Here is a 13,186-nt window from a genome sequence, read left to right on the forward strand (position 1 = left end):
GTGCTGTACCAGGTGGTGATGCAGCCCGACAGAATGCTCTCAATCGTGCACCTGTAGAAGTTTGTGAGTGTCTTAGGACCATGACGAATTTCTTCAGCCGCCTGAGGTTGTAGAGGCGCTGTTGCGCTTCCTTCACCACGGTGTCGGCGTGGTAGGACCATTTCAGGTCCTCAGTGATGTGCATGCCAAGGCTCTTAAAGCTTTTGACTCTTTCCACTGTGGTCCCGTCAATGTGGATGGGGATGTGCTCCCTTCGCTGTCTCCTGTAGTCCACGATCAGCTCCTTTGTTTTTGAGGGAGAGGTTATTTTCCTGGCACCACTCTGCCAGGGCTCTAACCTCCACCCTGTAGGCTGTCTCGTTGTTGTTGGTAGTCAGGCCTACTACTGTCGTGTTGTCAGCAAACTTGATGATTGAGGAGGGGCCTTGTGTTGAAGATCAGATGGGGAGGTGTTGTTGCTTACCTTCACCACCCGGGGTCGGTCCGTCAGGAAGTCTAGGACCCAGTTGCACAGGGAGGGGTTCATACCCAGGGCCCTGTGCTTAGTCACAAGCTTGGAGGGCACTATGGTGTTGAAATAAGAGCTGTAGTCGATGAAAAGCATTCTCACATACAGTACCGGTCAAAAGTTTGGACACACCTACTCATTCAAGGGTTTTTCTTTATTTTTACTATTTTCTACGTTATAGAATTATAGTGAAGACATCAAAACTATGAAATAACACATATGGAATCATGTAGTAAGTGTTAAACAAATCAATATATTTTAGATTTTAGATTCTTCGAAGTAGTCACCCTTTGCCTTGATGACAGCTTTGTACACTCTTGCTATTTTCTCAAACAGCTTCATGAGGTAGTCACCTGGAATGCATTTCAATTAACAGGTGTGCATTGTTAAAAATTAATTAGTGGAATTTCTTTCCTTCTTAATGCGTTTGAACCAATGTTGTGACAATGTAGGGGTGGTATACAGAAGATAGCCCCATTTGGTAAAATACCAAGTCCATATTATGGCAAGAACAGCTCAAATAAGCAAAGAGAAATGAATGTCCATCAATAATTTAAGACATGAAGGTCAGTCAATGTGGAACATTTGTGCAGTTGCAAAAACCATCAAACGCTATGATGAAACTGGCTCTCATGAGGACCGTCACAAGAAAGGAAGACCCAAAGTTTATTAGAGTTAACTGCACCTCAGAATGCAGCCCAAATAAATGCTTCACAGAGATCAAGTAACAGACACATCTCAACATCAACTGTTCAGAGGAGACTGCATGAATCAGGCCTTCATGGTCGAATTGCTGCATATAAACTATTACTAAAGGACACCAATAAGAAGAAGAGACTTGTTCGGGCCAAGAAACATGAGCAATGGAAATTAGACCGGTGGAAATCTGTCCTTTGGTCTGAGATTTTTGGTTCCAACCGCCATTTCTTTGTGAGATGCAGAGTAGCTGAACGGATGATCTCTGCATGTGTGGTTCTCACCATGAAGCATGAAGGAGGAGGTATGATGGTGTGGGGGGGCTTGCTGGTGACACTGTCTGTGATTTATTTAGAATTCAAGGCACACTTAACCAGCATGGCTAACACAGCATTCTGCAGCGATACGCCATCCCATCTGGTTTGCGGTTAGTGGGAATATCCTTTGTTTTTCAACAGGACAATGACCCAACACACCTCCAGGCTGTGTAAGGGCTATTTGACCAAGAAGGAGAGGGATGGAATGCTGCATCAGATGACCTGACCTCCACAATCACCCGACCACAACTCAATTGAGATGATTTGGGATGAGTTGGACCGAAGAGTGAAAGAAAAGCAGCCAACAAGTGCTCAGCATATGTGGGAACTCCTTCAAGAGTTTTGGAAAAGCATTCCAGGTGAAGCTGGTTGAGAGAATGCCAAGAGAGTGCAAAGCTGTCATCAAAGCAAAGGGTGGATACTTTGAAGAATCTAAAATAAAATAAAAAATATTGATTTGTTTAACACTTTTTTGGTTACTACATGATTCCATATGTGTTATTTCATAGTTTTGGTGTCTTCACTATTCTTCTACAATGTCGAAAATTGTCAAAATAAAGAAAAACCCTTGAATGAGTTGGTGTGCCCAAACTTTTGACTGGTACTGTAGATATGCCTCTTGTCCATGTAATCAATTAACAAAGCACCTCACTGATTAGCTTGATTGAGTAATCGGTGCATCCTATGTGTTACATAATTGTTGATTTATGTGTTACATAGTTGATTTATTGGGAGCCTGTCAATTACTTATCAAACAAGAGCTTATTGTGTTGTTGAGTACTGGGGGTTTTATGAGCTGTGATGGAAAACCAGAGACCATTGCGAATAGTAAAATTAATATTAATATTGATCAAGACCAGCTCTTACTTTTACATAAGAGGAAAAAAAAGATTTACAATGTTACAGCAAAGTGTAAATTATAACATTTTGTAATACCTTGATGGTCTTATTCAGATTAGATACAATTTACATAATCAGATCTTGTGGAAGTGTGTCAAGTGTACACACCCCTTGCACAGTCTTCACATTTTGCTGCCTTAAAATTAAATCAAAACATTTATTACATTTGTTTCTACCAATGTACACAACCTACTCCACATTTCAAAAGTGATGGAACATTTTTTGATCAATTCCAAATTAATAATAATTTAAAAAATGAAGATATCCTCACACCCCAGAGTTAATACTTGGTGAAAGCACCTTTGGCAGCCATTACAGCTGTGAATCATTTTGAATAAGATTCTACGAACTTTGCACAACTCTTAGGGAAACAAAGTTGTCTGTATTTTCAAGTGTTGTGGTTGCAGCATCATGTTATGGGTATGCTTGTCACCGGCAGGGACTGGGGAGTTTGTCATGATCATGGTCTATTGTTTTTGTCAAAATTGCTCAAGCTCAGTAAATTTGGTTGGGAGTCATTATAGGACAGCATTATTCAAACCTTGTCTCTGGACCATTCAGGAACACTTAACGCCTATTGGCATAAAAACGTTTCTAATTGTCCCGCTGAAAAATAAAACCCTATCCCAGGGTTAGGTATTCTGAGGTAGGGTTTCCTCTAACTTTTTGTCTGCTCCTTTCATATTTATTTTGATCATGACAAACTCCCCAGTCCCTGCCGGGGACAAGCATACCCATAACATGATGCTGCAAATAGGCATTGAGTGTTTTCTGAATTGTCCAGTATCCTTTCTGAAAATCAGAGACAAGGTTTGAATATTTCTGTCTATCAATGACTCCCAACCAAATTTTCTGAGCTTGAGAAATAACATTTTTTTTTATATAGAAATGTTGCCCTAAGAGTTATTTTTCAAAATGATTCACAGCTGTTATCACAGCCAAAGTTGCTTCTAACAAGTATTAACTCTGGGGTGGGAAGACATGCAATCAAGACATCTTTGTTTTGTTATTTGTAGTTAATTAGGAACATTTTCTATAATATTTATTTCACTTTGAAAATGTGGAGTAGGTTGTGTAGATCAGTATTTAAAAATGTTTTTATTCCCTTTTGAGATAAACATTTTAAGGCATAGAAATGTGTATACCGTGCAAGGGGTGTGAAGACTCACTAGCGACTGCATATCTATTCATCAAAACAATATAAGGGATGTATTTTCTGTCAACTAATGAGGAAACTACCCTTGAGGGAACCACTAATGTCATGCCATGATGTCATTTCACATCATTTTCACAATATAATAGAACACTAAAGCTAGAACAGCATTTACACTTTCCCTTCAGTTTGGGACATTTAACTTCTGTTATGGCAAGGTTAAATGTCTGACATAAACACTATAAACACATGAGCCATCTGTTTGGCTGGGGGTTATCCCAACATGTGACTGAATTAGCTGTGCTTTAAAGGGAAGGTCACTGCAATCAACTCGTTAAAGTGGAGAGGTAGAGAGAGCACACTCCGCCCCTCTGGACAGGTAATCTGATTGTAGATTGGGGCAGTAAAGAACTGATTACCTGATGGGACTCACTCTCAGTCAGATCACAATTGGTGATGGTGGACATGACCGGAAACATAAAATAATTTGACTGGAAGAGACCATGCAGGGTGGGGGCGAGGAAAGAGAGATAGTGTGGATGAGGTGGGGAAGGGATTGGGGAGGGAGGGAGGGGGGTCCACTGATGAGCTGAAAGGAGGATGGTATATATAGGAGGAAGTGCACGCCTTGATCCAGAAATCAATCCACTGTGTTATCGCCTCAGCAAGAGAGATAGAGAGAAACACAGACAACAAGAAGAAAGAAGAGAAAGAAGTAGACCAGAGAGACAATCCGTGTGCGGGCGAACACAGATACACACACCCTCACACAGTGACCCACAGATATCAATCCAGCCAGCCGTGATGCGTGTGTTGCCAGTAATACTGCCCCTGCTGCTGTGTGTGGCAGTGGGGTTGAGCCAGGTGAGGGCGGAGGTGAGCTTAGTGAAGCTGTGTGGCAGAGAGTTTCTCAGGGCCGTCGTCTACACCTGTGGAGGCTCCCGCTGGAGACGGCTTCTCGACGAACCGGAGCAACTGGAGGGTGAGTTAACCATCTCTACCTTCTACAATAAACCTCTGTTAAAATCTCTGTTACCCCCACTTTTCACTTTCTCCTCCTGACTACTTTTCCATGTTACCCCTTTTCTTTACATGCTTAGGTTTACAGACCTGATTATCCATTTCTGATCCATATCCTCCTACGTACACTTCTTTAAACGCATTTCATTTAGTATCGTCACTTAAACTCAGATTTCCACTCACACTTTACGTCAGGGGTTTTACACTTGATGAACAGAGTTACATGAATTGAGCAGACAATGTGTCTGTGAGTCAGTGATGGAGTCTGTCTGCAGTGATGTACAGTGACGCTGCTCCAGTGGGGTGTGCAGTCAGTCAGTCAGTCAGTCAGGAAGTTGATCCTCCGGCTGGGTCATGGAGGTCTGTTACGTTGTACAGTCCTCTGGAACATTCAAACCCAGTGGGACTGAGGTCTCCTCATCTGATTGTGACGCTGACGCTATCAGGGTCTGCCAGCATGTACAGACAGCACCAGGCTAACCCAGTTAGCATATTAGCCATGCTCATTAGAACCAGTTAGAGGAACAGATTCTGGACAAGACAGATAGCACCGGCAAAACCTGTACAATCATTTAGGGGCTTCCTCATTTGGCAGGACCACGTATAGCAATTACACTGTTAAACATAGACTGCATATGAAATACCACTCATAGACAATCAGCAAGCAGTGAGAGAGAAAATATATTTCTGGCTTGGATAACATATTTTTGTTGACTGCTTTCATTCTTAAATAGGTGTTTTTGTAAAGCAAGATGGTATGAAATACCTGAACTCAAATTAGACTAATAGCATGCTATTTTTATGTGATAATTAATGATATTGATCAATGTCATGTGCAGATTTGGCAAATGGGGAGCTGCAGCAGAGCAGCCTGGAGGACCTGAAGGCCAACCTGGGGTCAGAGTTCAGCAGACGGGACCTGAACCACATGCTGACCACAGTGTGCTGCAAAATGGGCTGCAGGAAGAGTGACCTCGCATATCTCTGTTGAGACCTGAGTGTCTTTGTGGTTAACCTTTCAACTCCTCCTAAACAGACTTGCTCTCCTCCTATCCAAACCGGTCTTACCTTCTTCCCGAAAAACAGAAATAGGGTGCATTTGTTTTATCTCACTTGGTGCCCCGGTGTCACTATTCGACATTGGAACGGTCTAAAATGTCCAAACTCCCCTCACCCGGTGAGGTAAAACCAATGCATCCATAGGAAAAAAAAGTGAGGTTTTATATTATATCCTCAACCATTTCAGCCAATCACAATACTTGCACAGAATAATCAAAAATAGATGCATGAAATAAGAGCTTAATAAAGATAGAGCTTTTTAGCTAGTTGTTATCATAGATTTAGTACATAGTAGTGGTTGAGGGGACTTTTACAGGTCTTGTCTATGTGTGTGGATTACAAAGAGGAACTTTTTCCCTGTCATAGTTTGTATCTCATGAAGTTTATGCACAGGATGGAAACCAGCCTCTGTTAAATGTGTCAATGATGAGAGAGTTAAGAACCAAAGCTGAATTCAGGGACTTTCATGTAACTTTTTGAAAAGACTAGTCCTGATCGTACGATACATTTTTGCTAGCCCTAGTCTAATAAATGTTCTTACATGCTTGACATGCATGGGAGTGTGATCCTTTTATTTCTCTGTTACGTGAGTAACAGTGTGACGGTTTAATTCACTGTGGATTATTGCAACGCTTTGATCATTTTGACTCACGGCATTCTGTTAGTCATAAGCTCATCTCAAACTATCTTAACATGAGCAGTCTGCAGTTGCCACACACATTTTTTTTTAGGCCTCATGAACATAGTTCAACTGTCATACCCCATCAGAATCCAAAAATGTAAGATTGTAAACAAAGTCAATGGAAACGTATAGCTTTGAAACACTATTAGAACTATAATGTTGATATTATGGATGGTCAGTCCTTGAAACTATCTCGGTCTATGAATTTGAGAGGGATGATATTTTTGTAACCTCATATTTCATCCTCTGGGAGAAGATGATCTGAATGTTTGGCAGAGGAAATACACTGAGTGTACAAAACATTTCCATGACATTTCCTGACCAGGTGATGCTATGATCCCTTATTGATGTCACAGGTTAAATCCATTTTAAATCAGTGTAGATGAAGGGGAGGAGACAGGTTAAAGATGAAGGGGAGGAGACGGGTTAAAGAAGGATTTTTAAGCCTTAAGACAACTGAGACATGGATTGTGTACGTGTGCCATTCAGAGGGTGAATGGGCAAGACAAAATATTTAAGTTATTTTGAACTGGGTATGGTAGTAGTTGCCAGGCGCACCGGTTTGAGTGCGTCAAGAACTGCGATGCTGCTGGGTTTTTCACACTCAACCGTTTCCTGTGTGTATCGAGAATGGTCCACCGCCCAAACGACATCCAGCCAACTTAACGGTGGGAAGCATTGAATTCAACATAGGAATCCACAGCATCCCTGTGGAACTCTTTCGGACAACTTGTAGAGTCCATGCCACGAAGAATTGAGGCTGTTCTGGGGGGGGGGGAAGAGGGTGCAACTCAATATTAGGAAGTGCAGAATTCTAATTCTTCCTAGACAAGTCACAACCATTACAGTTATTGAAAGGAAATATTTTGCATCCATACTGAATTGGACCAAAATAACAGAATGCAAACAAATTGATACGCCTACTTTATTTCCAAGAAAACGGACAATGATTGAAAATCTTGATAGCATAGTAGGTCATCCCGCATACGTTTATAACATGTCATTAGTACGGTACGTTACATTAAACAATTGCATATTCAGTATCCTGTGCATTGGATAACACAAATAGATGAAAAAAAAAAAACAAATATATCCATAGAAATATAAACGAAGCAAACAGAAATATATACAGGACATTGAATTAAACCACAAGGCTAATCATGATACAGTAACATCTCCGTTTGACATCCCTCGTAGCGCACAATCATAAACAGCTGCGTATTCGCAGGAAGGCTTAAAAGACGATGCAGTTACAGCCAACCTCGACGGGCTGTGCCGCACATCAGAACTCAAAATGGGTGGAGGACAAATTGAATAGACTGCATTCGAGAGGGGAGAAACACTTCCGTTGTGAGTTGCAAAGAGAAAAGAGAGCTCCACACAACATGTGTCCAGCTCGTAACTTTTATTGTTGTTTTTTTTTTGGTTGGAAAGAAGCAAACTAAGTTTCCCCATCAGTTCCTCTGAACATTGGTCTGTACAAACACAGCTTGCACAGGTGATTGATAGAGAACGAGTACAGAACCCAAAGCAGTCTGGCTTAGCACGCCACACACAGACACACTCTCTGCTCCGGTCTTCAGTTCTCACATTTAACAAAACAACAGGTCATAGAGTTGGTTGGTGGAGCACTTGACTTCAGGACTATACCGTAACTGTATGTACATTATATTATCCATGCCGGAAAACTTCCGCTCGAACCCTTGTTACTCAACTGCTATACGGAGAGCTGCACCACACCATTCATTAATGCCTTACATAGAAACGCCTGCTTTATGTTCAGACAACATGCAATCAACATGTAATCACAGCGCAACACCCTCTAAGACACTTCTATGACCGGCATAGTCAATGGTGCTATGTAGCTTCATGAAGCACAGATATTATTTTTGACATATTTACGATGCCTACATGAGGAGACCTCTTAAGTTAAATGTCATCACACACATTTTTGTTCTCTATGTTGAAGATCAGAGCATTCAGGGAGTTAATAACATTATCAGCACAGTGCTCTTCACATGAAATACGTTTTTTTTTTTTTTGTGTGTCAGTTTTAAAAATATTCAGCTTATTTCTCGCTCTTATAGAGGACTGTCTGGAGTACACATACATAAATACAAAAAAGCGTTTTGGTCATCTAACCTCCCTCCAAAAACCTCGTCACCATGTCATCTCACAGAGACCGTTACCATTATGCAAAATAAAACCATGGATTCAAGCGCTGGTTGGTTTGATCTGAAGGGGAGTGGTCATGCTGTTTGATGCAGAATAATATCCATTCAGGGGGTTTCAGGTGGGTAGGAACGCATCGCGGTGAATGGGAATAGGGCCTAAAATGGTCAAAAGCTGACTGACGATCCATGGTCAGAACTTTCATAAAGCATGACGTACACATCCAGGTCGATATTCATCTTGGGTTTTTTTTCTTGTCGTTTTATACCCCCTCCCACCCAATGCCCATATATACCTCAAATGGTCTGTTGCACTTGAGTTTAAAAAAAGTATATCTCAAATCAATTCAAAAAATAATACCTTATACATTATACTGTACACAGGTTACCCAACTACACAAATAACAAAAAAGATCATTCAAATATGTATACCTTTAAGGATTCTAAATTGTGATACCATCAAATTATATTCATATACAGAGTCACATACTTTATACAATAAATCATTATCATCAATAAATAAAAAATAGAATGCTGTAATGTACTCTGAAGTAAGTCTGCCACTGCTGTCTCAGGAACAACAAAGGCTCTTTGACAATACAAGGAAAACACCAAAACGCCCTTTAAGATATATATTATCAATTTAAAATGACACTTTGTACAGGTTTTTCTAAAGGGAAACGTCTTATATTTGTTTTATATTGCAACCAGGAATTGACTTATTGTTGCAGCTGCCCAACTACTCAGGACTCAGGAGAATTATGAGAGTAAATGCTTCAACCGGGTATTAAATCAGTGCATTCAAAGAAGGGAGAGGAGGAGTGTGGCGGTGAATTACATCATCCAAATAAACAATGTCCTTTGACCCTGTAGTGCCTTTGTAGAGGGCATGCTAACAAATCAACTGTTAAAGCTATAAAAACTCCATCACCCAGAATCCTATGGTAGCTCTAACTGTGTCTAAATACAGGCATGCGAGAGGCAGCATGAGAAAGAACTAGCCCCTCTGTTAAGCCAGAGATCTGTATATTATGACGAGATGCTCAGGTCTCCGGCCCCTAACATTGGGAGGAGTCGTCCCAAAGGCGGGAAGGCAGGCGACAAAGCTTAAGTCCAAAAGGAAGCACACTGGGCTTATTTTGAAAAGATTTTGGCGAGAGCGAAACCTCTCACATCATGGTGCGCCTATACATCTATAGTTCACGCAATGACACAACCAAGCAGTCTTCTTTTACATGCATCCTCATCCTCTCTTAGCATAACATCTTTGTTAATGCGTCTAAAATAAATAGTGTTTTGTTCACCATTGAAACCGTGGGTTTGTGGTTGCGGTGCGGTTGATTAGCTAGGCAGCTGCGTTAAGGGTTAAACAACACCACATCTTGGAGAGGGGAGGGAGACAGAGGCATGTAGCTTTAGAGAGGGTAAACCTGGGATGGGTGTCTATAACTGCAGCAATACAGATGTTCTGAAATGAATACATTTTACAAATACAATAATTACACCTTTAAAACTGTCCACAACGCTAAATGCAAGTTATACAATACTGCTGGGTACAGTAGGCGGTGTGGCCTGGGCCTGTCTATCTCGCAGGTTTAGAAAGGAGTGTTTGTATGTCTGTCTGTAGGGAGGTGGTGGTGTTGTAGGTTTCCATTACTCAGTCGAAGTCCATTGAGATGATGATGTTCAGTGTATTTGTTCAGTAGTGTTGTGCAGTAGTAGGGTGGAGTATCAGTTGTCTGCCAAGTATTTTCCTGAAAATGACAAACATGCTTAGATTACTATACGTTCGATACGCTTTTGTGCCAAATCCAAAACATATTGCATGTTAATATTGTATTACAACAGCGTAGTATGACAAATGAACGAGCTTATTCAAGTTGGTCACTCAGTGATACTACTATTCCATTGTTTAGGACAGGGTCTCTCACCTGCTGCGAACCTCTTCTTGACGAGTGAGAAGCGGTACCCGGGCCCTGCCAGCTCTATATCACAGCCTGACAGAGTGCTGCCCTCACTGGTGAACTGGACCGCCAGGGAAGAGGGCTTACTGGGACCCTCCGACAGCTGGAACCGTGCCAACAATGAGCCAACGCCTGGGGACGCACAGCGAGAGGGACACCGGCTCAACATGACAGCCATAAAAAAAAATGGTCTTCATCAGCATGCTAGGAGTTGTAGCACTGAGTTTGTGAGACAACACGTTACAAATACAATGCTTTATCATTACTATATGCACAGACATCTCAAAACACACAAGTGCAACTCCACAGCACACAGTAGCATATCATGATTGTAGTTTGTCTGTTCCTTCCTGCCTGAAGGGGGGCATCCGTGAGCTCAGCCTCAGTGAGTTCATGTAAATGGGGAAACTGCATGTCATACAGTAATTCTAGAAGGTCGTACATAGATAATTACATTCAAAATAATGGATCCATCTCTGGACCTCTACAAGTCGAAGCCATGGGGGGTTCTACTTCACTAACATATAGAATTGTTTTAAGATGGTCATACCATGGATCATTTGCTATTTGATTTAGAATTTTAGGGCCCCTTTTAGGTATCCCCCCAATATATATAACAAAAATGTTATCAAATAAATCATATGGATTAAGGTTTTGAAGTGTCTGTCCTATATCTAAAAGATAATAATAAAGCTCAGGAAATATTTGTTTTTTTGGACACACCCTTATTTTTGTTGGCACAAAACTATCTCCATCCATTAGTATGAGTTGCCTTCAGATGAGTCCCGTGACACTTGTGGGGGTCGTAAAGCAAAACAGAGAACACCATTGTGTTCGTGAGAGTCATATTCGTTTGTAGCCTAAACGGTTCGGATGTTACAGATTATTTTTCGGGGTGTCTCATGGTCTGGCAAACACCGCTGTATAGTAGCTCAGCCACCTTCCACTGCATATACAGTGCCTTGCGAAAGTATTCGGCCCCCTTGAACTTTGCGACCTTTTGCCACATTTCAGGCTTCAAACATAAAGATATAAAACTGTATTTTTTTGTGAAGAATCAACAACAAGTGGGACACAATCATGAAGTGGAACGACATTTATTGGATATTTCAAACTTTTTTAACAAATCAAAAACTGAAAAATTGGGCGTGCAAAATTATTCAGCCCCCTTAAGTTAATACTTTGTAGCGCCACCTTTTGCTACGATTACAGCTGTAAGTCACTTGGGGTATGTCTCTATCAGTTTTGCACATCGAGAGACTGACATTTTTTCCCATTCCTCCTTGCAAAACAGCTCGAGCTCAGTGAGGTTGGATGGAGAGCATTTGTGAACAGCAGTTTTCAGTTCTTTCCACAGATTCTCGATTGGATTCAGGTCTGGACTTTGACTTGGCCATTCTAACACCTGGATATGTTTATTTTTGAACCATTCCATTGTAGATTTTGCTTTATGTTTCGGATCATTGTCTTGTTGGAAGACAAATCTCCGTCCCAGTCTCAGGTCTTTTGCAGACTCCATCAGGTTTCCTTCCAGAATGGTCCTGTATCTGGCTCCATCCATCTTCCCATCAATTTTAACCATCTTCCCTGTCCCTGCTGAAGAAAAGCAGACCCAAACCATGATGCTGCCACCACCATGTTTGACAGTGGGGATGGTGTGTTCAGCTGTGTTGCTTTTACGCCAAACATAACGTTTTGCATTGTTGCCAAAAAGTTCAATTTTGGTTTCATCTGACCAGAGCACCTTCGTCCACATGTTTGGTGTGTCTCCCAGGTGGCTTGTGGCAAACTTTAAACGACACTTTTTATGGATATCTTTAAGAAATGGCTTTCTTCTTGCCACTCTTCCATAAAGGCCAGATTTGTGCAATATACGACTGATTGTTGTCCTATGGACAGAGTCTCCCACCTCAGCTGTAGATCTCTGCAGTTCATCCAGAGTGATCATGGGCCTCTTGGCTGCATCTCTGATCAGTCTTCTCCTTGTATGAGCTGAAAGTTTAGAGGGACGGCCAGGTCTTGGTAGATTTGCAGTGGTCTGATACTCCTTCCATTTCAATATTATCGCTTGCACAGTGCTCCTTGGGATGTTTAAAGCTTGGGAAATCTTTTTGTATCCAAATCCGGCTTTAAACTTCTTCACAACAGTATCTCAGACCTGCCTGGTGTGTTCCTTGTTCTTCATGATGCTCTCTGCGCTTTTAACGGACCTCTGAGGCTATCACAGTGCAGGTGCATTTATACGGAGACTTGATTACACACAGGTGGATTGTATTTATCATCATTAGTCATTTAGGTCAACATTGGATCATTCAGAGATCCTCACTGAACTTCTGGAGAGAGTTTGCTGCACTGAAAGTAAAGGGGCTGAATAATTTTGCACGCCCAATTTTTCAGTTTTGGATTTGTTAAAAAAGTTTGAAATATCCAATAAATGTCGTTCCACTTCATGATTGTGTCCCACTTGTTGTTGATTCTTCACAAAAAAATACAGTTTTATATCTTTATGTTTGAAGCCTGAAATGTGGCAAAAGGTCGCAAAGTTCAAGGGGGCCGAATACTTTCGCAAGGCACTGTATCTCTAGCTTAAACTGATGGAATTTGATGGGGATTTGTGTATTATGTTACTTTGATTGACACACAGGTGTCTCAATGGACTCTTACGCAAGGTGCAAATTACGAAGGAGCCAGAGGAGGCTCAGCTCCCCTGAATGAG

General features: G+C 41.4%; 2 protein-coding genes across 26 annotated transcripts in view; one reads left to right on the forward strand and one right to left on the reverse strand.

The window, feature by feature from the left end:
• Nucleotides 1-4,256: 4,256 nt before the first annotated feature.
• On the forward strand, nt 4,257-6,208 carry insl5a (insulin like 5a). Its single transcript, XM_021599659.3, has 2 exons — nt 4,257-4,556; nt 5,434-6,208. Exons 1-2 carry the CDS (start codon nt 4,379-4,381, stop codon nt 5,583-5,585), a joined length of 330 nt encoding a protein of 109 aa, XP_021455334.1. The 5' UTR covers nt 4,257-4,378; the 3' UTR covers nt 5,586-6,208.
• Nucleotides 6,209-7,244: 1,036 nt separating this feature from the next.
• LOC110520999 (SH3-containing GRB2-like protein 3-interacting protein 1) overlaps nt 7,245-13,186 on the reverse strand; it is a 111,026-nt gene continuing 105,084 nt past the window's right edge. For all 25 annotated transcript variants that reach the window (XR_016495250.1, XR_016495248.1, XR_016495249.1 and 22 more), the window contains 2 exons: nt 10,438-10,602; nt 7,245-10,260 (listed from right to left, as the gene is read on the reverse strand). Coding sequence is in view for 22 of the 25 variants with exons in the window: in XM_090231964.1 (XP_090088090.1) it covers nt 10,238-10,260; nt 10,438-10,602 (188 nt within the window). In the remaining 3 variants the exon portion in view is untranslated. The remainder of the gene's footprint in view (nt 10,261-10,437; nt 10,603-13,186) is intronic.

The sequence above is a fragment of the Oncorhynchus mykiss genome, chromosome 4, assembly GCF_057628025.1.
Source record: "Oncorhynchus mykiss isolate SJ-2025 chromosome 4, ASM5762802v1, whole genome shotgun sequence".
NCBI lineage: Eukaryota > Metazoa > Chordata > Actinopteri > Salmoniformes > Salmonidae > Oncorhynchus > Oncorhynchus mykiss.